The sequence below is a fragment of the Cololabis saira genome, chromosome 7 (assembly GCF_033807715.1).
Source record: "Cololabis saira isolate AMF1-May2022 chromosome 7, fColSai1.1, whole genome shotgun sequence".
Classification (NCBI taxonomy): Eukaryota; Metazoa; Chordata; class Actinopteri; order Beloniformes; family Belonidae; genus Cololabis; species Cololabis saira.
Genome location: NC_084593.1, coordinates 7,622,811 through 7,646,807, shown reverse-complemented (window position 1 = coordinate 7,646,807; position 23,997 = coordinate 7,622,811). Strand labels below are relative to the sequence as shown.

The 23,997-nt window shown below is 45.6% G+C and overlaps 1 protein-coding gene across 1 annotated transcript in view; it reads right to left on the bottom strand.

Moving 5' to 3' along the window:
- Positions 1-7,655: 7,655 nt before the first annotated feature.
- ankrd50 (ankyrin repeat domain 50) overlaps positions 7,656-23,997 on the bottom strand; it is a 74,599-nt gene continuing 58,257 nt past the window's right edge. The window contains exons 4-5 of the mRNA XM_061724758.1: positions 10,081-13,634; positions 7,656-9,322 (exon numbers count right to left, since the gene is read on the bottom strand). Of these exons, the coding sequence (XP_061580742.1) occupies positions 10,084-13,634 (3,551 nt within the window). The 3' untranslated portion in view covers positions 7,656-9,322; positions 10,081-10,083. The remainder of the gene's footprint in view (positions 9,323-10,080; positions 13,635-23,997) is intronic.

The following is a 23,997-nucleotide window of genomic DNA, read 5'->3' as shown; positions in this document are numbered from 1 at the left end:
CAACAGTTACTCAGTACTTGAGTAGTTTTTTCACCAAGTACTTTTTTACTTTTCCTCAAGTAATTATTTGGATGACTACTTTTTACTTCTACTTGAGTCATATTATTCTGAAGTAACAGTACTTTTACATGAGTATCATTTTTGGCTACTCTACCCAGCTCTGCCTAGTAATGTGCACCTAAAGTTCATCTGGTGCGTACGTGGGAAGAGCCATGTTTGAAATGCTTAGTCCCTAAATGCTCCATGACCCCCCCCCGTCCCCGTCCCGTCCCCGTCCCCACCTGCTGCAGCTACCGTGTCACACATCCTGAGTAGGAGCCAGAAGCCAGAGAGCAGAATAAACTCCCAGCAGGCAGGCCGTCACATCAGTATCCCAGACAACTTTTTTATTACTCGTCATCGACGCACGAGTCCAAAACTTTACAGGAGCTCTAACTGAGATTTGTGATGGCCCGCAGCACTAAGTGATCATAACGTACCTGCGGGGGGATGATGGGATTTCAGATCGATGCCAATGGCTCAGTGATTACTTCAGGAGGTTTCCAGATCTCAGGCTCTCAAAGGTGCCGTGGGGAGCGGTTTCAAATGTATCTCTGTTATGGCGGAAGTGGAGAGTCATCGTTGGGGAGATTAGTGAGAGCAGAGTCCTCCATAGCCCTTCGGAGACTCGTTTCCATTAGTTCGGTTCCTGGGGTCGTTTCATGGGAACTAAATTATTGACACGGATCTCCATTATGAAGAGACTCGACAACAAAGATTTTCCAGAACTTAGTCTGAAACACGTCCCTGATGCGGGTTCAGCACGGCCCCAAACACTGCTGGGTGGGTGTGGGGGTGGTCTCCACTCTGGTGATTTTATTTTAATTTAATTTAATTTAATTGACTTACAAGGCATTTTGTCACATTTGGTTTCATATAATGTTCAAAAAAGAGTGGAGTGGAGTGGTGGAGAATCTCGGACAGGTATGTGGGGGCCAGGCCGTGGAGGGATTTGTAAGCGGTCAGGAGAAGTTTGAAATGAATACGGTAGCGCAGTGTCTCCCAACCTGGGGTCCTCCCCCCCCTGGGGGGGCGCCAGAGATCTCTGGGGGGGCGCGAATCTGTGTCTGCTTTGAAGATATGCAGTTGTAAAAATTATAATTCCGCATGTTAAATAAAAAAATCATAACACACCTAATGGAATACTGTAATCCAAGTCTGTATAAACCCACTTAGTATTTTATCTATTCATACTACAGTTTGTTGAAGGAAAAATGTTGAAAAATGTTGCTCTCATATTAAAAGACAAATTTTTCAGAAATTATTTTATGTTTTTGTTCATATTTTATACATTGATGACACAAATATATATTTGTACAGGGTAAACCAAAGAGAAATATATAAAAAACATATTTTTTTTTCAATTAAAGATTTTTAACGAATCACTTTACTCGTACGGGTCGGGGGGCCCGGCTGGTCTTAGACACAAGTACGGGGGGCTCCAAGGAAAAAAGGTTGGGAACCACTGCGGTAGCAGATGGGGAGCCAGTGGAGTGATGCAAGGACCGGGGTGATGTGATCTCACTTCTTTGTGCAAGTAAGGAGTCGAGCGGCTGAGTTTTGAACTAACTGCAGGCGTTGGAGTTGAGATTGGTCGATGCCGGTGTATAGGGCGTTACAGTAGTCCAGTTGTGAAGTGACGAAAGCATGGATGACTCTCTCCAGATCGCTCTGTGGCAGGTAGGCTTTGGCCTTGGCAATAGTTCTCAGGTGGAAGAAGCCTTTACGAACTACTGCACTGACCTGCTGCTCAAACTTAAAGGTACTGTCGAAAATCACGCCCAGATTTCTGACAGAGGGCCTGATGTTAGAGGCGAGAGGGCCCAGGGCATTGATAGAGAAGGCTGGAGAGGTTTTTCCAAAAACAATGGTCTCGGTCTTGCTCTCGTTGAGGTTGAGGAAGTTTCTGCCCATCCATGCTTTGATGTCAGCCAAACACTCAAGCAGTGGATGGAGTGCAGCCTGCCCATAGGGTAGCTGTGGGGGCCCTAAAACTATTTGCATCACCTTGATGTTACGCTACTGGTTCCTGGTTTACAATTGTCCAGGTTTTTTTCCGACTTTGTAACCGGAACACATCCAACTACAACTACTGTCATTTAGCAGACGCTTTTATCCAAAGCGACTTTCATCTGAGACACACACAAGGAGCAATTAGGGTTAAGGCCTTGCTCAGGGGACCAAGGTGGTTCATCTTGGCTGCCATTCCGGGGCTTGAACCTCTGTAGCCACTAGACTACCACCCCCCTATCCCCCACATCCTCTGGTGTGACATCATTCACCACTTCTGATTGTGTTGTACATGAACTTACATGATCTCTTCAACACCTAAACACACTGGTCCCCTGCCGTTAGTTTGACCCTGTTTCACTTCAACATGATACGTGTGATGAAGCAATGCTGGAACCGGGAGCTCCTGCTGCACGCTTGATTCCAGTTTCCAGCCAGTTTACCTGCAGATCAGCAGCGTCCATGCTTGTTGTCACTCTGCAAACACGTTCAACGTAACTATTTGAAACGTTGCATTTCAGACGGCCGTCCCAGCAACCTTTCAGTCCTCCATCTGAACGAGGCTCCCCAACTAGCAGCTCCATTTAATTTAATTTAAAATGATTGAGGGTTCCGCATGGCTGCATTTCTGTCGTTATCAGAATGGATGGAGAAATTTAAATACGCCTTTTATAAATTCCTCCACGATCCTGCCACTTGGCTGCGTCCTCTAAAAAATCTGCACTGGCACTGATCCCTAGGTGCTGAATATTTATGCTCGCACAGATACCGCTTCCCCAGAACATCAATTAACAGCAGAGAGACAAAAACGGGCTGACGAGATGTATTCCTAAACCATGGAGGAGTTGGGAATGTAAAACGGCCTTCAGCGCGGCACAGCGTGAGCTGCCGACGGTAGGAATGGGTGATATTTTACCATTCACGATAAACCATCAAAGAAATTCCTCACGATAAGAATTTGTATCTCACGGTAAAAACGATAAATTCCCGTTGATGACGTTTTTGTGTAAAACTGATTTAAGGTTCTGTGTTAAATTGACGGACAACGTACGTGAAGGAAGGAAGGAAGGAAGGAAGGAAGGAAGGAAGGAAGGAAGGGGGGAGAAAACAAGGAAAGGAGGAAGGGAAGGGAGAAAACAAGGAAAGGAGGAAGGGAAGGGGAGAAGGAAGGGAGAAAAGAAGGAAAGGAGGAAGGAAAGGGGAGAAGGAAGGGAGAAAACAAGGAAAGGAGGAAGGGAAGGGAGAAAACAAGGAAAGGAGGAAGGGAAGGGAGAAAACAAGGAAAGGAGGAAGGGAAGGGAGAAAACAAGGAAAGGAGGAAGGAAAGGGGAGAAGGAAGGGAGAAAACAAGGAAAGGGGAGAAGGAAGGGAGAAAACAAGGAAAGGAGGGAGGGAAGGGAGAAAACAAGGAAAGGAGGAAGAAAAGGGAAGAAGGAAGGGAGAAAACAAGGAAAGGAGGAAGGAAAGGGGAGAAAACAAGGAAAGGAGGAAGGGAAGGGAGAAAACAAGGAAAGGAGGAAGAAAAGGGGAGAAAACAAGGAAAGGAGGAAGGGAAGGGGAGAAGGAAGGGAGAAAAGAAGGAAAGGAGGAAGGAAAGGGGAGAAGGAAGGGAGAAAACAAGGAAAGGAGGAAGGGAAGGGAGAAAACAAGGAAAGGAGGAAGGAAAGGGGAGAAGGAAGGGAGACAACAAGGAAAGGAGGAAGGAAAGGGGAGAAGGAAGGGAGAAAACAAGGAAAGGAGGAAGGAAGGAAGGAAGGAAGGAAGGAAGGAAGGAAGGGGGGAGAAAACAAGGAAAGGAGGAAGGGAAGGGAGAAAACAAGGAAAGGAGGAAGGGAAGGGAGAAAACAAGGAAAGGAGGAAGGGAAGGGAGAAAACAAGGAAAGGAGGAAGGAAAGGGGAGAAGGAAGGGAGAAAACAAGGAAAGGGGAGAAGGAAGGGAGAAAACAAGGAAAGGAGGGAGGGAAGGGAGAAAACAAGGAAAGGAGGAAGAAAAGGGAAGAAGGAAGGGAGAAAACAAGGAAAGGAGGAAGGAAAGGGGAGAAAACAAGGAAAGGAGGAAGGGAAGGGAGAAAACAAGGAAAGGAGGAAGAAAAGGGGAGAAAACAAGGAAAGGAGGAAGGGAAGGGGAGAAGGAAGGGAGAAAAGAAGGAAAGGAGGAAGGAAAGGGGAGAAGGAAGGGAGAAAACAAGGAAAGGAGGAAGGGAAGGGAGAAAACAAGGAAAGGAGGAAGGAAAGGGGAGAAGGAAGGGAGACAACAAGGAAAGGAGGAAGGAAAGGGGAGAAGGAAGGGAGAAAACAAGGAAAGGAGGAAGGAAGGAAGGAAGGAAGGAAGGAAGGAAGGAAGGAAGGAAGGGGGGAGAAAACAAGGAAAGGAGGAAGGGAAGGGAGAAAACAAGGAAAGGAGGAAGGGAAGGGAGAAAACAAGGAAAGGAGGAAGGAAAGGGGAGAAGGAAGGGAGAAAAGAAGGAAAGGAGGAAGGAAAGGGGAGAAGGAAGGGAGAAAACAAGGAAAGGAGGAAGGGAAGGGAGAAAACAAGGAAAGGAGGAAGGGAAGGGAGAAAACAAGGAAAGGAGGAAGGGAAGGGAGAAAACAAGGAAAGGAGGAGGAAAGGGAGAAAACAAGGAAAGGAGGGAGGGAAGGGAGAAAACAAGGAAAGGAGGAAGAAAAGGGAAGAAGGAAGGGAGAAAACAAGGAAAGGAGGAAGGAAAGGGGAGAAAACAAGGAAAGGAGGAAGGGAAGGGAGAAAACAAGGAAAGGAGGAAGGGAAGGGAGAAAACAAGGAAAGGAGGAAGAAAAGGGGAGAAAACAAGGAAAGGAGGAAGGGAAGGGGAGAAGGAAGGGAGAAAAGAAGGAAAGGAGGAAGGAAAGGGGAGAAGGAAGGGAGAAAACAAGGAAAGGAGGAAGGGAAGGGAGAAAACAAGGAAAGGAGGAAGGAAAGGGAGAAAACAAGGAAAGGAGGAAGGAAAGGGGAGAAGGAAGGGAGAAAACAAGGAAAGGAGGAAGGAAGGAAGGAAGGAAGGAAGGAAGGAAGGAAGGAAGGAAGGAAGGAAGGAAGGAAGGAAGGAAGGAAGGAAGGAAGGAGAGAGCGGAAGGAAGGAAGATGAATTTCCGTTGATGATGTTTTTGTGTAACAAACATGGCGGATCTGAGAGTGAGATAGATTTATAGTCACAAAGGTGGAGTTGAATTGGTATTTTTTTTATCGTCATTTTTATCGTTATCGGGATAAATGCCAGAAATGATCGTGATACATTTTTTAGTCCATACCGCCCATCCCCGGCCGACGGGCACACAGACCCTTCCGGGGAATAATCTCTGGTGTTTGAGTGACTGTAGATCTGCAAGCTGAACACAAAACGATAATGAGAACCTCCAGCTTTGTTTCTTCTTCTCTTTGTTGGGTTTATTATCCTGCGAGCCGGTTCAGACCGCTGACCGAAGGACTGTTTACCGAAAGTAGAACAAATGTTTTATTCAGGATTCCTTGTTTCCTGTGGATTGGCCGGCGTAGCACGTGGCTCGCGGAGGCCGCAGAGAGAGACGGAGGAGAAGAAGAGGCTGCCGGGACGAGACGGAGGAGAAGAAGAGGCTGCCGGGACGAGCCGACCTCAAGTGGTCGCCGCGCTACGTACGTTGCGTGGGAGCTTGTTAGCGCCGTATCCAAAACAAGGGCACGGGCTTTAGAAGAACCAGATGTGGACTTTGGCAAGATGGTCCACGAGGAGATCCTCCGAGCTCGGACAGTGGGATCGTCATGGCGACGGCAGCACATGGTTTCCTCGTCAACACTCACCCTTTCAAAACATGTAGGACAAATCTAAAATAAAAAAAAAAATAGTCTCTTCAGCAGAGGTGTCAAGTAACAAAGTACAAATACTTTGTTGCCTTACTTGAGTAGAAATTTTGGTTATCTATACTTCACTGAAGTAATTATTTTTCAGACGACTTTTTACTTTTACTCCTTACATTTTCACGCAATTATCTGTACTTTTTACTCCTTACATTTTAATAACAGCCTCGTTACTCTATTTCATTTCGGACTTTTAAGAATAAAAGAAGGATGGAAGGAAGGAAGGAAGGAAGGAAGGAAGGAAGGAAGGATTAAAAGAAGGAAAGAAGGAAGGAATGGAGAAAAGAAGGAAGGAAGGAAGAATGAAAAGAAGGAAAGAAAGAAGGAAGGAAGGGAGAAAAGAAGGATGGAAGGAAGGAAGGAAGGGAGGGAGAAAGGAAGGAAGAATGAAAAGAAGGAAAGAAAGAAGGAAGGAAGGGAGAAAAGAAGGATGGAAGGAAGGAAGGAAGGAATTAAGGAAGGAAGGAAAGAAGGAAGGGACAAAACAAGGAAGGAAGGGAGAAAAGAGGAACGGAAGAAGGAAGGAGAGAGCAGGATGAAAGAAGGAAGGAAGGAAGGAAGAGAGAAAAGAGGAAGGGAAGAAAAAAAACCATGAGTGAATTTGGTTGTGGTTGTTTCAGATGTTCTTGTCCAGTTTTGTTCTTACATCCGTTCCCTCAGATTCCTGCAACTAAACTTGGATGTACATTCCAATAAAGGTTAGGATAAATGATAACATGCCTCTGAAGTTTGACTTTTTGCAGCATTACAATACTTATAGGCAACTAGTCATCATATCTGCTGCTCTCTGAAACACATGTTAATGCTCAATAGTACACATATATGCTTCTTTAATATATTTGCATTATACTAAGATGCATTCATTTTCAATGGCTTTTGTCCTTAATGGCTTTTTTCCCCTTACATTACTTTTACTTTTATACTTTAAGTAGTTTTGAAACCAGTACTTTTATACTTTTACTTGAGTAAAAAACTTGAGTTGATACTTCAACTTGTACAGGAGTATTTTTAAACTCTAGTATCTATACTTCTACCTGAGTAATGAATGTGAATACTTTTGACACCTCTGCTCTTCGGTGATTGTTTCGCGACAAGTTTGGTGGCGGCAATTAAATCAGATTAACTGTCGAGTGTGTAGTTTTCTGGGGGAAAAACAATAGCTTGTTCAGTTTGAAGTCTGTGTTGATTCGGGTAACGACTAAGAAGTGGAAGTATCTTAACTCCTCGTGGTAAAAACTAAACAAATCATCAAACCTCGTCTTTGTTTGACCTCCCTCGCAGTTTGCTCTCGACTGGGATGAACCGAGTGAACCGGGGGGACGGGGGGACGGGGGGACGGGGGGGGGACCGTGCAGCGAGAGGTCTTGGCACACTCGTCTGTTCCACTTCAGTTTGATCCATGTGTTGTGATGCCTGCAGTGTCCTGGTTTGGCCCTCCATATCAAATGACCAACAGTTAAGTAAAGTATTAACAGCACATGCTGTGGTTTCACAGCCGCAACACAATGGAAAAAAAAAAAAAAAGAAATGCTGTGGATTGAAAGCAGGAAGCAGATATAAACCGATATCTGGGAGAGGGGGGTTGTATGTCAGAGCAGATCAGCCCGTTTCTTCTGCAGCAGAGCTATAGTTGAGGCTCGGCGCTGACGCGACGCTCTGAGCCGTCTGGCATCGACTTTAGATGATCTGGAAAACACTCGTATTCTAATCCGACCTCAAACAGAAGAATTCAGGACAAAAATCTTTTGTTTTTCAGCAGTAAAGCAAACATGTTTATTGAGCACTTTAATATACATCAGAAAATTCCACTTCATATGATACAGAAATTCTTTTTAAATGAAAGTTGAATGTACACGGTAAAGCTATTTACAATCCGATCAACCGACAGTCAAATCAAAGATGACAGACTAAACACCGAACAGGAGAACTGCTTAGTAAGACTGTACAGTATGTTTTCCCAACAGTTTCCAGACCGATCCTGCCTTTTTTTTTTTTTTCTCAATCCTTCCATTGACCCTTCATGGCACACGTTTGAGCTACTGTAGTACTGAAGAGCTTTCATTCGGGCTTTTAAATGTTTGTGCATGCGATAGGTTCCTACTCCCACCGATCCCCAGGTCTTGGCGAAAGAAAATAGCTCACTGTTAACATTATGAAAAGCCTGCAAAAATATGACACAGCCTGTAAACGCTAACGCAGCTCCACGCAGTTCATGAGAAACAGATGTTTCGAGATCCCTCGGTGTCACAGCCGAGCTCCTCCTCCGCCCCGTCCAAACCGACCGCCCGACGCGGGAGGAGGAGGAGGGACGGAGGAGCCTTTCAAATACTAACAGCGAGGAGTTGTCCCAACGGCTGCTCGCTTTTTTTTGTCTTTTTCCCCTGAAAACGAACCGTATGACAACAAGGAAACAAAGCCTGGGTTTTTGCCAGCCAGAAGAAAATGCTCATTATTATTTCTTTTTTTAAATTGCTGCACTGAGAATCAAACTTTTTGCTGACGGTACACAATGGTTGTTGTTTTTTTTTTAAATATTCTTTATGCACACAGAAACATATAACTGAAAAATCCCATAGGGACAAAAATGACCTCTTTTTTTCGTTTGTTTTACATCATCACTGAATCTCCCTCTTTTTGTAGATATTTCTACGAATACACAAATGCACAGAGCCAAAATAAAAAAAAAAAATGATTTAAAAAAATAAAATAAAATAAGAAAACTGGTAGTCTGACGTGACTGCAGGCATCTTCTGAACACAGCACCATGGTAGAATGTAATGCAACACAAAAATGCATCCAAAGTGGCTTTTTTTTCCAAAGAAAAATAAATACGCTTGTATATATTTGAAGTAAACTGCCATAGCCATTAACATGTCACACACAACGGAGGTTTAGCACACTGAAAAGTTAACACAGATCATCTGGGTCTCTGGAAAGGCAGACAATCACTGCCGCTTTGATGCATTCAGGACTTCAGTCACTGTTCTCTGGTTTCGGTGGCAACGTACCCAGTGGTGCATTGCTGTCAGTGTGAAAAATTAAAACAAATAACATAAAATAATAGATTAAAAAAAAAAAAAAAGCATTGGTTTGTTTCTCAACAGTTGCTAAAACTTGGATGGGATACAAAGTGAGTAGAACAAATGCATGTCTGTCCTTTTACTATTAAAAGTGCATACACTGTTTATTAAATAGGAGTACATTAAATTAAAATGATACTTTGCACGAGTACATGGAGAAGGCAGTAACAGATGTAGGCACATCAAAGTATCAGTTCACGTAAGCGTTAGGCAGCAGCCAACAATCGTCCCTCGTCTCCCACTGATGAATGAAAAACAAAACTATCTAGGATTTCTATGCAGATGAACAGTTGCTTTGGCACATTCTCTCCAACGCCGGCATGTCGAGTGGCGTCCTAGACATCTGAAACGGCACAGGAGTGATATGTGTTAATGCTTGGGAAGAAACAAGCTAATAATGCTTATGTTGGGTATTGAGCTCGATGTGAATCGTCGTAAACAGACAGACGAGTAGGCCTGTGTTGAAAAGATCGATTCTCCGATTTTAAATCGATTCTCATATTAATTCCTAAAAATCGATTCACATGAAAAAAAAAAAAAAAGTTTTTTTTTTTTTTTTCCATCATTACATAACAACTTTTGTTATTTTTTTGTTTATGCCCAAAAAATGAATATTTTGTTGGACACGAGAATAACTGCTGCCATGTTTTTGCCTTTAAATATGTTTAAAGGTATGAAAACATTAAAGTTTTCAGTTATAATTGCATAAATTGTCTATATTTCTTTGCTTTATATACTGTCTTGGGGTTACATTTGTATAAATGTTAAAAACCAAATTCTCATAAATGGGGAAAAAATAAAAGCGATTTCTTTCGTCCTCTGTTTCCTCCCTGGATCTGTTTGGTAATTCTGCCCCATGAAAGCAGTTTCTGAAAGCAGTTCTATCAGCATTCTGGGAGCTGATTGGTCCTTACAGCATCATTAGCTGCCAATACTTGCTGTTGAATCTCAATATAATACTAGTAGTAATATGTTTCATAACTACAGTCATATAATTCATGCAACAGCTGAAAAAACAGTCGAATCGATTCTTGATATTTGAATCGATCCCCAGCCCTACAGACGAGCTACAAATGGAAGTTTCTAGCAGTTGTCTCTTACCAGCTATAATGGAGTCTCCTTTTTGTAGTTAAACCCCGGGTCCGATCCCTCGATCTGCAGTTTCAGGGCTTGTTTAAGGCTGAGCTCCGTCTCCCCGATGGGGTAGTTCTCCAGGACGTCCTGGTGGCCTCGGTTCTGCACAGTCCGAGAAACCGACACCCTTCCCAGGAACACCTGATTGCCCTGCAGGTGGTAATTGGGGTTGGTCATGATGCCGTTCCTCTTCTTCTCGGGACAGCCCTGCTGCTGGATGAAGTACTGGTCCTGGTACTGGTCCTGGCACTGGCCCCGGTCCTGCTGCAGCGAGCCGCCGATCATGATCTTACAGTGCGGGTCCTTCACGGCGATGTTGGCCACCGACTTGTTGAGGGCGATCCTCTTGTCGAACTGGGTCATCTCGTACTCCAGGACCTGGCCCTGGGTGGAGCCGCCGTTCTTGCTCTTCTTCTTGTCCCCCAGCGTGCCCTTGACGCTCGGCGTGCCGCTGCCGGACTTCATCCCCTTGGACTTCAGCGCCGGTTTCAGCTGGGACCAGTCGAAGTCGCTGGATGGGGACGACGGCTGCTGGACGGAGGACTTGGTCGTGGAGGAGGGAGACACGATGGACTGCCTGCTGCGGCTGCGGGGCAGCGAGTGCTGCTGTATCTGCTCCGTGAACGTCATGCCGTGGAAACTGTCGATGGGCACAGTCTGGGCCGTCGCCGTGGAGGACGTGGTCCTCAACGAGGAGTTCTTGGAGCTCTTGAGGGAGTTGTTGGACAGAGAGGACTTCTGCCTCTCCGCGGTGGAGTCGGGGGACTCCGACGGGGAGCTGAAGGCGTGCACGGGCCCGTTGAGAGGACCCCTGCCAGTCGTCGGCACGTCTCCCGCTCCGGTGCTGCCAGAACTGCTGGATTTGATGGTGAGGGACTGCATCTTCCCCGTCACGGCTAGTGGGGTCTTCTCCTCCATGGTGTGCACCGGGGACGGGCTGCAGCCGTTCAGCGTGTTGGCTCCGTACTTCTCCAGGAGTTTGATGATCATCGAATGGCCGCCTTTCGCCGCCACCCTCATGGCCGTGCGTCCAAACTGATCGGCGTGGTTGGGGTCGGCTCCATTCTCCAGGAGTATCTGCACCACGTCGATGTGCCCCTCCTGGGCGGCGATGCCCAGCGCCGTGGCTCCCTGGTTGCACGTGTGATCCACATGAGTGCCGTTCTCTATCAAGAACTGCACGGCCTTGGTGTGGCCCTGCCACGCCGCAGACTGGAGCGCCGACCTCTTCTCGTTGTCGCAGGCGTTGACGTCGGCGTGGTAGTTGATCAGCAGCCGCACCATCTCGACGTGCCCCTGCCAGCAGGACACGTGCAGGGCGGTCCGGCCCTCCGTGTCACACGCCTCCACGTTGGCGCCGTTTTCCAGGAAATACTCTGCCATAGCCAGCTGGTTCTCAAGTGCCAGTATGTAGAGCGTCGGGCGCCCGTCCGCATCTTTGTGGTCTATATCGCCGCCATGGCTCAGCAGCAGCTCAACAATGTCCCGGTGACCCTCCAGCGCAGCCACCCTGAGAGCGTTCCTCCCGTCGTACCCCCTCTGGTCGATGCACGACTTGTTCTCCAGAAGAATCTGCACACAGTCATAATGTCCTTCCTGTGCAGCTAATATCAGCGGTATTCTCCCGTCATTGTCCACCTCTGAGCAGCGGGCGCCCTGTTCGATGAGCGCGGTACACACCTGGCGGTGGCCCTCGAAGGACGTCATGTGCAGCGGGGTCCAGCCGGCATCGTCCCGGTGATTCTCATCCAGACCTCTATCCAGCAGAGTCCTGACCACCTCCACGTTGCCCTGTGCCGACGCGATGCTCAGCACGGTCCTGCCCTCGCTGTCAATGCTGTCCACCGCCGCGCCCCAGAACAGCAGCGTGTTGACCACCGACGCGTGGCCCATGGACGCCGCCGCCAGGAGAGGCGTGCGCCCGTTGTTGTCGGTGTGATCCACGTCGGCGCCGCCTTCCAGGAGTAGGTCCACCACATCCACGTGTCCTTCGTAGCCCGCCACCAGGAGGGGGGTCATGCAGTCCTTGTCGCAGTGGTCGACCTCCGCCCCCCGGTCTATGAGCAGACTCACCACCGACGCGTGGCCTTTGCTGGCGGGGACACAGAGCGCCGCAACTGAGAGCGCCGTCCTCCCGTCCACGTCTTCGTGGTTGACCTCGGCGCCGTGGTCCAGGAGGTGCTCCACGATCTCCCTGTGGCCCATGTACGCCGCAGCGATGAGCGCCGTCCTCCCCTCGTTGTCCGCCTTGTTGACCTCCGCCCCGTGCTGCAAGAGGTTCAGCACGATGTCCTCGTGGCCTCCCCAGGCGGCCGCCCTCAGCGCAGTCCTGCCGTCGGCATCGGCGCAGTCCACCTTGGCGCCGGCGTAAAGCAGAGCCGACACCACCTCGGAGTGGCCGCCCCACGCCGCCGAGCGCAGAGCCGTCCAGCCGTCGTGGTCCGTGTGGTTGATGTTGGCCTCGCAGCCGATCAAGCAGTTGACCACCTTGGTGTGGCCCTGCCTCGCGGCGAGGGTGAGCGCCGTCTGCCCGTGGTTGTCCTCCAGCTCCATGTTCGCCCCTCGAGATACGAGCAGGTTGACAACGTCGAGGTTCCCGCTGTACGCCGCGTTGCCCAGCAGAGTCCTGCCGCTGGAGTCGCTCTGGTTCACCGACGCTCCGTTGTCCAGTAACGTGCGTATGGAGTCCTCCCTCTCCAGGGCCTGCTGTACGATACAGGAAGCGTGGTCGTCCTCGTTGCTGACGTGAGCCCCGGCTTTGACCAGGAGCTGCAGAACTTCCTGCTCTCTGGGGATGGAGGTGCTCAGAGAGTCTTTAGCGGGCGTCCCGTTCCAAACCATCCACAGAGCCAAGTTGAACGGCTCGATCTGCAGGTTGGAGTTGACAAGGTGCAGTGCAAACTCCTGCACTTCCAGTGGCTTCAGCTGCTTGGCGCGGCATGTGTAACTCATCGCTAACATTCGGTGGCCCTCTGCGGCGTTGCACAAGTACTTCTGGGTGCAGTGCTTCACATCCAGGAGCCACTCGGCAAAACTGTAATGAAAGAGGATTTTGGTAGTCCCGAGGCCTTTGACCAGTAACTTGGAGAGGATGTCCATTTTTTTCTGAAATTCCTCCATGGTCAGCGTCATGTTTTTGGTCCAGACGGCGTGGTACAGTTCCTTCACTGTGAGAGGCCGGCAGGTGGCCAAGATTACGTTGAGGATGGGTTGGACGTTGGCGAACTGTTTCCTGACAAATAGTCTCTGGCAGAGCCACAGGTAGAGGCCGTTGAGGGTGCCGGGGATGTCGCGGATCTCACGGAGCATGATAAAGTTCTCCACCACGCCGTCCAGCACACGTTCCAGGTAGAGGAAGCATCCGCTGCTTTTGATGTGGAGCTGGTTGAGCATCTCGGCCGTCTCCTTGGTCAGGTGCTGCCGCAGGGCTTCCTCTTGGTCCAGCCGGTGCAGGATGTACTGCTGCACATCTTTGACGATGTAGGCTTTGCGCAGATCATCAAGACTGATTTTGCGAAATCCTGAAACAGAAAAAAAATAAATATTAGGTCAATCGAATGACAAATAATGATGCACAGGACAATAACTTGATGGTGGTTGATGGTTAAAGATACTGCAGTGAAAACAATTGGGATTGGGGTTATATTCTGTGTCCTTATTAATATTCAGATTATCCTCAACTCATAATGTAAATCTAAATTATTCAAGTCTTTACTTTCTTGAGGAAGATGGAAATGAACAAGTTATGAAAGAAAAGCATCCCTGAAAAACAGAGCGTAACCCATCTGGCTGTTACCAGAACTGTTTAGACCAGGGGTGTCCGAAGTCACCCCTCGAGGGCCGCTGTCCTGCATGTTTTAGATGTTTCCCTGTTTCCACACACGATTCTGATTAAGGCTTGTCATTAGCTTGTCTTCAAGGTCTGAATAACTCTGTTAATGACACAGCCGTGTCTGTCAGGGTGCGTTAAAGCATGGGAATCTAATTGCACTTTTCCACTAGTACCTACGCAGCCCGGCTCCACTCGGTTGGCGCTTTCCCAATAGAGGTCTAAACGTGCAGAGTAGATACTTTTTCTGCAACTACTCTGCCGAGGTTCTAAGCTGCTGAATCTGACGTCATCACACTACAGGCCACCGATTGGTAGGGGGGTTGGAGTCAGACGTCTGAGTCAGGATGTGACATCAGAGAAAGAGACTCTGACGGATTCTTGTTCATTTTATTCGACCAGCAATGGCAGCAAAAGTCTGTTTGGTGATCCAACTCTGAGGTGCAGATGTTCATAAACCTGGTGCTGAGGAAAGAATTAAAAAGGGAACTAGACGGGCGATAAGGAACGACCAGATCTACCAGGAGATCTGTCACTTCATGGCTGCTCGCGGCTACCAACGGACTTTTCAGCAGCGCGGAGGCAAACAAAAAAAAACTAAAACGCGTCGCCGCTTGAAGCTTCTCCCACTCCCATTTTTTAACTTGATATCAAACACAAGCCACAGACCCAGCAGCACATCTATCATCTCCTCCAGGTTCTACATCTTTAGTGTTGTTGTCTTCTTAGTTTAGATCACACAAGCAAATACGTCCCAGCAGCTTCACTCCAACCTCCTACTTCTGCTCCAGGTGCTGGATTGTTATGGAAAAGAAACCAGGCCGAGTTGAGTCGAGCCGAGCTGAGATGAGTATAGCCGAGTAGGTGCTAGTGGAAAAGTGCCATTAGGCGTTCCAATACCAGCAAATCAAAACTGAAAAATTTAGTTTTTTGTATAGTTATAACGACTATAACTGTTTTTGTGTCCACAGAACTCAAAACAACGCTTGCATCTCCACTGATTTGATGGGGCTTTCTTCCGAGCGGGTCTTTTCATGCATCCACCACCCGTTGGCGTGCCATTATATCCCCTGGAAGTTCCAGTCTGCAGTGTAATTGCAACCAGAGAAAACCCCATGAAGGTATGCCGTCCTTTGAGTCGCTCCCCAGTCCCCGTAACCCTGGGAGAACTGGAGCTGCTCGGTCTGCGCAGAGCTCACCGAGCATGACGCTGCACCTGCAACACGCCAACAGCCTGCAGGATATTTCTGCAAAGCCCGACTTATCATGCTAGCGGACCCCCCACATGAGCCTTTGGAAATCTCACTGTGGAAAATGAATTATCACAACAAGTCTTAATGAATGATTTTAATGGGATTCTTCCCCGAGAACATGGGAAAATAGCCCCGTAATGACCTCAACTAATGGGCAGAACGTGAACCCTCTTCCGTGTTTTAAACAATTGGTTCATGGTCTGTGTAGCATGCAGCCAGAGGGCCGGGGGAGCATTTTTCTAGACTTCTCTTTCCAGTTCTCATGGTTCTCAGGGTTACTGGGACAGGAAAGAGAAACACATTTCCAGTCACTAAAGGGCCTTTTACAACGGGAAAGGCATGTGTACTTCTCTCAAAGCTGAGTCTGAACTCGTAAACTTGATCTAAATTGAAATCAACTAGGTGTTAATTTTTTGTTTTCTCATTATTGAATGAACATAATATTTTGATGGAACGCTGCATAAAATTAAATAGATTATAAAACATGTTTCCCTTGAGAAAGAGCGAAAGAAAGAAATGAGCCAGAAAGAAAGAAAGAAAGAGCGAAAGAAAGAAAGAGAGAAAGAGCGAAAGAAAGAAATGAGCCAGAAAGAGCGAAAGAAAGAGAGAGAAAGAGCGAAAGAAAGAGAGAGAAAGAGCGAAAGAAAGAAATGAGCCAGAAAGAAAGAAAGAGAGAAAGAGGGAAAGAGCGAAAGAAAGAAAGAAATGAGCCAGAAAGAAAGAAAGAGCGAAAGAAAGAAAGAAAGAGCGAAAGAAAGAAAGAAAGAAAGAGCGAGCGAAAGAAAGAAAGAAAGAGCGAGCGAGCGAAAGAAAGAGCGAAAAAAAGAGCGAGCGAAAGAAAGAAAGAGCGAAAGAAAGAAAGAGCGAAAGAGCGAAAAAAAGAGCGAGCGAAAGAAAGAGCGAAAGAAAGAGCGAAAGAAAGAAAGAAAAAAGAGCGAAAGAAAGAAAGAAAGAAAAAAGAGCGAGCGAAAGAAAGAAAAAAAGAGCGAGCGAAAGAAAGAAAGAGCGAAAAAAAGAGCGAGCGAGCGAAAGAAAGAGCGAGCGAGCGAGCGAAAGAGCGAGCGAGCGAAAGAAAGAGCGAGCGAGCGAAAGAAAGAGCGAAAGAGCGAAAGAAAGAGCGAGCAAAAGAAAGAAAGAGCGAAAGAAAGAGCGAAAGAAAGAAAGAAAAAAGAGCGAAAGAAAGAAAGAGCGAAAGAAAGAGCGAAAGAAAGAGCGAAAGAGCGAAAGAAAGAAAGAAAGAAAGAGCGAAAGAAAGACAGAAAGAGCGAAAGAAAGAAAGAGCGAAAGAAAGAAAGAATCTGAATTCTGACTTCTCTTTCCAGTTCTCATGGTTCTCAGGGTTACTGGGACAGGAAAGAGAAACAGATTTCCAGTCACTAAAGGGCCTTTTACAACGGGAAAGGCATGTGTACTTCTCTCAAAGCTGAGTCTGAACTCGTAAACTTGATCTAAATTGAAATCAACTAGGTGTTAATTTTTTGTTTTCTCATTATTGAATGAACATAATATTTTGATGGAACGCTGCATAAAATTAAATAGATTATAAAACATGTTTCCCTTGAGAAAGAGCGAAAGAAAGAAATGAGCCAGAAAGAAAGAAAGAAAGAGCGAAAGAAAGAAAGAGAGAAAGAGCGAAAGAAAGAAATGAGCCAGAAAGAGCGAAAGAAAGAGAGAGAAAGAGCGAAAGAAAGAGAAAGAGCGAAAGAAAGAAATGAGCCAGAAAGAAAGAAAGAGAGAAAGAGGGAAAGAGCGAAAGAAAGAAAGAAATGAGCCAGAAAGAAAGAAAGAGCGAAAGAAAGAAAGAGCGAGCGAAAGAAAGAGCGAAAGAAAGAAAGAAAGAAAGAAAGAGCGAGCGAAAGAAAGAAAGAGCGAAAAAAAGAGCGAGCGAAAGAAAGAAAGAGCGAAAGAAAGAAAGAGCGAAAGAGCGAAAAAAAGAGCGAGCGAAAGAAAGAAAGAGCGAAAGAAAGAGCGAAAGAAAGAGCGAAAGAAAGAAAGAAAAAAGAGCGAAAGAAAGAAAGAAAGAAAAAAGAGCGAGCGAAAGAAAGAAAAAAAGAGCGAGCGAAAGAAAGAAAGAGCGAAAAAAAGAGCGAGCGAAAGAAAGAAAGAGCGAGCGAGCGAAAGAAAGAGCGAGCGAGCGAGCGAAAGAGCGAGCGAGCGAAAGAGCGAGCGAGCGAAAGAGCGAGCGAGCGAAAGAGCGAGCGAGCGAAAGAGCGAGCGAGCGAAAGAGCGAGCGAGCGAAAGAAAGAGCGAAAGAGCAAAAGAAAGAGCGAGCAAAAGAAAGAGCGAGCAAAAGAAAGAAAGAGCGAAAGAAAGAAAGAAAAAAGAGCGAAAGAAAGAAAGAGCGAAAGAAAGAGCGAAAAAAAGAGCGAAAGAGCGAAAGAAAGAGCGAAAGAAAGAAAGAAAGAGCGAAAGAAAGACAGAAAGAGCGAAAGAAAGAAAGAGCGAAAGAAAGAAAGAATCTGAATTCTGACTTCTCTTTCCAGTTCTCATGGTTCTCAGGGTTACTGGGACAGGAAAGAGAAACAGATTTCCAGTCACTAAAGGGCCTTTTACAACGGGAAAGACATGTGTACTTCTCTCAAAGCTGAGTCTGAACTCGTAAACTAGAACTAAATTGAAATCAACTAGGTGTTAATTTTTTGTTTTCTCATTATTGAATGAACATAATATTTTGATGGAACGCTGCATAAAATTAGATTATAAAACATGTTTCCCTTGTTTATAACAGGAATCAGCCAGAGTCCCTGAGCCCGAGGCAGGAGCTGCGCTCGCCCCCGACTGCTGCTGTGCAGGCAGAGATACGGAGCTGCCGCTGCACACAGACGCAGTGGAAACCACACACCTGGACGCCAGATAACACGCCTGAAGAGTTTAACCAACGGGAGTTTCTCCAACGGGCACTGGCAGTTTGGACAACAGATCCCGGTAAACAGCAGGAGCAAGAGGGCTTTCTTTATCGCGTGCTTCTGGGTTTGTTTAAGATAAGCACGCTCCCTCTGACGCTACCTCACAATAATCCCCACTTACTTTGTCCTTGAGACCTTTGTTACTTTTCAAACTGGGAAAACGCATGAAACCGGTGGCTGGATGAGATCAAAGCACCGACACTTTGGGTGCCGGACGGGAAAAAAGACTCCTGATTGAGGAGTAATAATCGTTACCTGCATTCTTCGGTGGGGTTCTGTTTCGGGGGACCAGCTACCGCCCGTAAACTCATTTACGGCTCCGGCGGTAACCCACCAGAGCAGTTACAGCACTTACTGAGATAAACGACAACTACGGCAGGATCATATGGATCACACATTTAAGCTGGTTTCACGGTGGAGACGTTCGTGAGGTGCCTGCCGTTAAGATTTCACCCATTTACTCTGTATTACATGAGGTCAGATCAGTTCTGCAGATTCCTCACGGCAGCTTTGTTCTTTCATCAGCCGATGCAGATCGACGCTGATCTGCACCCACTGATTTATGCACCTTGAAATCCCACCCACACAACTTTTGCTCACTTTAATGGCTTGTTTCACCGGCTCATCGCAGCCCTTTATCCTCCGCTGCAGAGTGCATGCTTTGCAGGGGAAAAAGCTTTGTTAGATGTAACTGAAAAGGAGACTAATGAGCATCGACTTCCTCGGTGATCTACTTATGAAAGAAAGGACAACTGTGTCGGCGATTTAAGCCCATAAAGCCATAAAGCATTTCCCCGGCGTTACGCCACACAACTGCTTGATAATTACGGAAACTCAATGACCCCAACCTACTTTCGGTTTCTCATTGTCTTCCGCCGAGTAGGAATGGGCGATATTTTACCGTTCACAATATACTAATATACTGTCAAAAAAATTCCCCACGGTAAGAATTTGTATCTCACGGTAAAAACGATAAATTCCCGTTGATGACGCTTTTGTGTAAAGCTGATTTATGGTTCTGCATTAAATCCACGCGAAAGAAAGAGCGAAAGAAAGAGCAAAAGAGCAAAAGAAAAAGCAAAACAAAGAGCAAAAGAAAAAGCGAAAGAAAGAGCAAAAGAAAAAGCAAAACAAAGAGCAAAAGAAAAAGCGAAAGAAAGAGCAAAAGAAAAAGCAAAAAAGAGCAAAAGAAAAAGCGAAAGAAAGAAAGAGCGAAAGAAAGAAAGAAAGAGCGAAAGAAAAAGCGAAAGAAAGCGAAAGAAAGAGCAAAAGAAAAAGCAAAAGAAAGAGCAAAAGAAAAAGCAAGAGAGCAAAAGAAAGAGAAAGAACGAGCGAAAGAAAGAGCGAAAGAAGGAAGGAAAGAAAGAAGGAAGGAAAGAAAGAAGGGAGGAAAGAAGGAAGGAAGGAAGGAAGAACCGTTGAGAGCGAAAGAGAGAGCGAAAGAAAGAGTGAAAGAAAAAAAAAAAGGTTGTTAAAATGGGAGAATTATAGTTACATAAACATCTTAATTTAATTTGTGTTCTGAGGCATTTGTTACGCCGATCACCCACTGACAAAGTTAAAAAAAAAAACACATTTCAAATAAACTTAACCCTTGTGCCGTCTTTGGGTCAAGGGAGGGTGAAGGAAGGAAGGAAGGAAGGAAGGAAGGAAGGAAGGAAGGAAGGAAGGAAGGAAGGAAGGAAGGAAGGAAGGAAGGAAGGAAGGAAGGAAGGAAGGAAGGAAGGAAGGAAGGACCATTGACGTTTTCGTGTAACAAACATGGCGGATCTGAGAGCGAAGAGCTTGAGTCACTACAGTTTTGCAGTACAGGTGTAACTCATTTATTTGGTTTTTATCAATTCAATTTAATTGGTGTACCGGTAGTTAAGTATTCTTTTAGAGCAGTGTTTTGGGGGCTCCGAAGACTGAATGTGGTGATAGATTTATAGTTAAAAAGGTGGAGTTGAATTGGTATTTTTTTTTTTTAAATCGCCATTTTTGTCGTTATCGGGATAAATTATCGTGATACATTTTTTAGTCCATACCGCCCATCCCTACCGCTGAGCGTCACACCGTCCACGCTCCGTCCACCTCCCCGGCCCCGTGACCTCCCAACGCCAGCGCCCCCTCCACACCCTCATTCCTGGTGAGCATGCAAAGTAGATCTGGGTCGTGTATATTTAACATCTTAACTTCAAAACCCCTGGCACTTGGCTCGTGTTGACAGCGCTCGCAGAAGAACTACGGCGGGGAATTGCGGCTCGGCTGCCACTTTCATGTTTACATCAAAAGATAAAGCGGTGATTGCAGGTGCTACCTGATCCGTGTGTACTCATTACTCCTCTGGCTCCGACTTTAGCCTCCGTTATCAGAAGAGTTATCACACGCAGGTTGTTTTTTCTCTTTCCAGCCATTTGTTTCATGTGGAGTTCTTCTAAGATTCAACCAGCTGATTTAGGTGTTTCTTTCCCCCCTTTTACAGGCAGAGGTGTCAAAAGTATTCACGTTCATTACTCAGGTACAAGTATAGATACTAGAGTTTAAAAATACTCCTGTAGAAGTTGAAGTATCAACTCAAGTTTTTTACTCAAGTAAAAGTATAAAAGTACTGGTTTCAAAACTACTTAAAGTATAAAAGTAAAAGTAATGTAAGGGGGAAAAAAGCCATTAAGGACAAAAGCCATTGAAAATGAATGCATCTTAGTATAATGCAAATATATTAAAGAACCATATATGTGTACTATTGAGCATTAACATGTGTTTCAGAGAGCAGGAGATATGATGACTAGTTGCCTATAAGTAGGACTGGGCGATTTTGGACAAAAACAAAATCACGATTTTTTTCTCTGAAAACCCGATTTTCGATTTCGATTTTTTTGGTAAAACTACAAACGACAATGGAATAAATTGTTTCAAATATTTTATCTTTATTTTTAAAGAAAAATAGCAAACAAATTTCCCTATTGGGAATGAAGTGCAATTGAAAGATACTGTAAATCCTCCTTGAGTTTAGTAAAGTGACAACATTTACAATTTTCTTGACCAAACAAAGATGACTAGACGAGCTCTGTCTGTAATGCAGCCAGCTGCAAAAAAGGAAAATCGATTTTCTGATTTTCCTTTTTTTAACATCGTCTTGATTAATAAATCCGATTTAGATTTAAAATCGATTAATAGCACAGCCCTACCTATAAGTATTGCAATGGTGCAAAAAGTCAAACTTCAGAGGCATGTTATCATTTATCCTAACCTTTATTGGAATGTACATCCAAGTTTAGTTGCAGGAATCTGAGGGAACGGATGTAAGAACAAAACTGGACAAGAACATCTGAAACAACCACAACCAAATTCACTCTATCCGGATGGAGCAATTTAACTGGATAGTTTTTATTTAAAGGCCGAAATGAAATAGAGTAACGAGGCTGTTTTTAAAATGTAAGGAGTAAAAAGTACAGATAATTGCGTGAAAATGTAAGGAGTAAAAGTAAAAAGTCATCTGAAAAATAATTACTCCAATGAAGTATAGATAACCAAAATTTCTACTTAAGTAAGGTAACCAAGTATTTGTACTTCGTTTCTTTCCCCCCTTTACAGGCCACAGTTTTGCATGTAAAGCATTGAGACACATCAGACACGTGTTGTGATCCTCAGGAGGAGAGCGTGACTTGTTTCTGTGACGGACCCTCCTACTTCATCTGGACCAAATCCTTCTTTGGACATTCTGGGTTCGCTCCAGCTGGGACAGGAAACCGGCTGGCTCAGAATAGTGAGGAGGCCATTAAAGGGGAAACTAACAACAACAAAAAATGCCTTCGGGGTTACACGACCTACAGAATATTTTCCACCCAAGCCTGTGACTTCAGCAAAATATGATATCCAATATTTAGTCTCCATGTAGATTCGCTCCTAATCGCATGAGTACGAGTAGTAGCGTGACTAAGACACACTCGGCTCTGGAGATGCTGCTCTGTCATGAATATTTTCTCTGGGGACGGGGGAAAAATGCTGCTCTGCTGTAGTCGATAATAAATCAGTTTCTCCTACGTCCCGCAGCCGCTGACACGACAATTCTGAAGATACCATAAACAGGAAACGTGTAGGAGGAGAGAAATTTGAATGAATTACAAATCTTTATTTTGTTGGGGTTTTTTTTTTAAAATTCACATCAGTTTCTACGACGAGTCCCTGGTCTTTTCCCCTCCAGATCCACTAATGGCACATTTCCACTAGTACCTACTCAGCCCTGCTCGGCTCTCCTCCACTCGGTTTGGAGCTTTCCCAATGTCTAATGTGCAGAGTAGATACTTTTTCTGCATCTATTCTGCCGAGGTTCTAAGCGGCTGAGTCGGTTGTATCTGACATCATCACACTACACCGATTGGTCAGACGTCTGAGTCAGGATGTGACATTAGCGATAGAGCGACTCTGACGGTGGCTTCTTGTTCATAGGATGTGTTGTTTGGTGTTTTTGACCATGTTACAATTAGAACAAAGCCAAAAGAAACATTTATTATTAATTTGTTCATTATCCTTGCAAAATTGCACATCCACAAATCCAAATTCTTACACAAAAAACCCTCTTTTTTTTACTTTTCATTGTGAATTAAATCAGTATCTGGACTCTATAAAGTTTTCTACTAATTTAAAAGCAATTAAAACCATAAATGTATGTAAATTTTTTGGCTTTCTGCTATAATTTAATCCCCCCTGGCTGGTTATAATGTGTTGTGCTTTTTTTTTTTTTTTTTTTTTTTTTTTATTTGAATAATACTCTTCATATGTTATAATTCAACGGGAAATTGCATAATGTGAAGATTTGTTATCATTGTACCGTTTGCAAATGTTAAATTAAATAAAACAAAAAAACAACAAAAAACTTCTTGTTCATTTTATTCGATAAGCAATGGCAGCAAAAGTCTGTTTCATGATCCAACTCTGAGGTGCAGATGTTCATAAACCTGGTGCTGAGTAGAGAATTAAAAAGGGATGTAGACGGCGATAAGGAACCAGATCTACCAGGAGCTCTGTCACTTCATAGCTGCTCACGGCTCCAGCTGACTTTTCAGCAGTGTCGAGGCAAACTAAAAAAAACTAAAAAGCGTCGCCACTTGAAGTTCCTCTCACTCTCATTTTTTAACTTGATAGTGAACAGAAGACACAGACCCAGCAGCACATTTATCATCTCCTCCAGGTTCTACATCTTTAGTATTGTTGTCTTCTTTGTTTAGATCACACAATCAAATACGTCACAGCAGCTTCACTCCAACCTCCTACTTCTGCTCCAGGTGCTGAATTGTTATGGAAAAGAAACCAGGCCGAGTTGAGCAGAGTAGGTGCAAGTGGAAAAGTGCCATAAGGTCATCCGCTGATGTCACCTCACAGAGTGTCAACCGCGAAGGTATGACATCACAGCCGCCTGATGAAGCGTTTAAACAACCACAAAAGGAAAGTTGTCTAACATCCGTTTAATGGCTGCGGTGCAGCAGCAACTACCGAGACCCACACAAGAATGCAGGAGCTAAGAATGCAGGAGCTACTCATCGGCTACAAATGCTCAGACGCTCTCCAGCAACCCGTCTCTGGCTTCCATCTCTCCCCAGCGCGAGTAGGCTGCTCAAACCGTAGCCGACTTTTGTATGCGTTTGGCTTATTTATGGTGTGCGAGAGGACAGTTCAGACTCCGAACAAAAGCAATGGCTAAACGAGCAACAAATGACACATTGATCCGGGTGAGGGATGCAGCTCCGGAGCAGAACCGGGCAGCTGCTGCTCGTTACGGGCCTGGAATCCGGCCACCAGAGACACGGCCTCACGCACAGACACACACTGTCTTGCTTTCTGCATTCATTTTTTCAGGTGACAAACGAGCGCCCGGGTGCACGTGCGTGGAGGCGGCTCCGCGGGTTCACCGCGT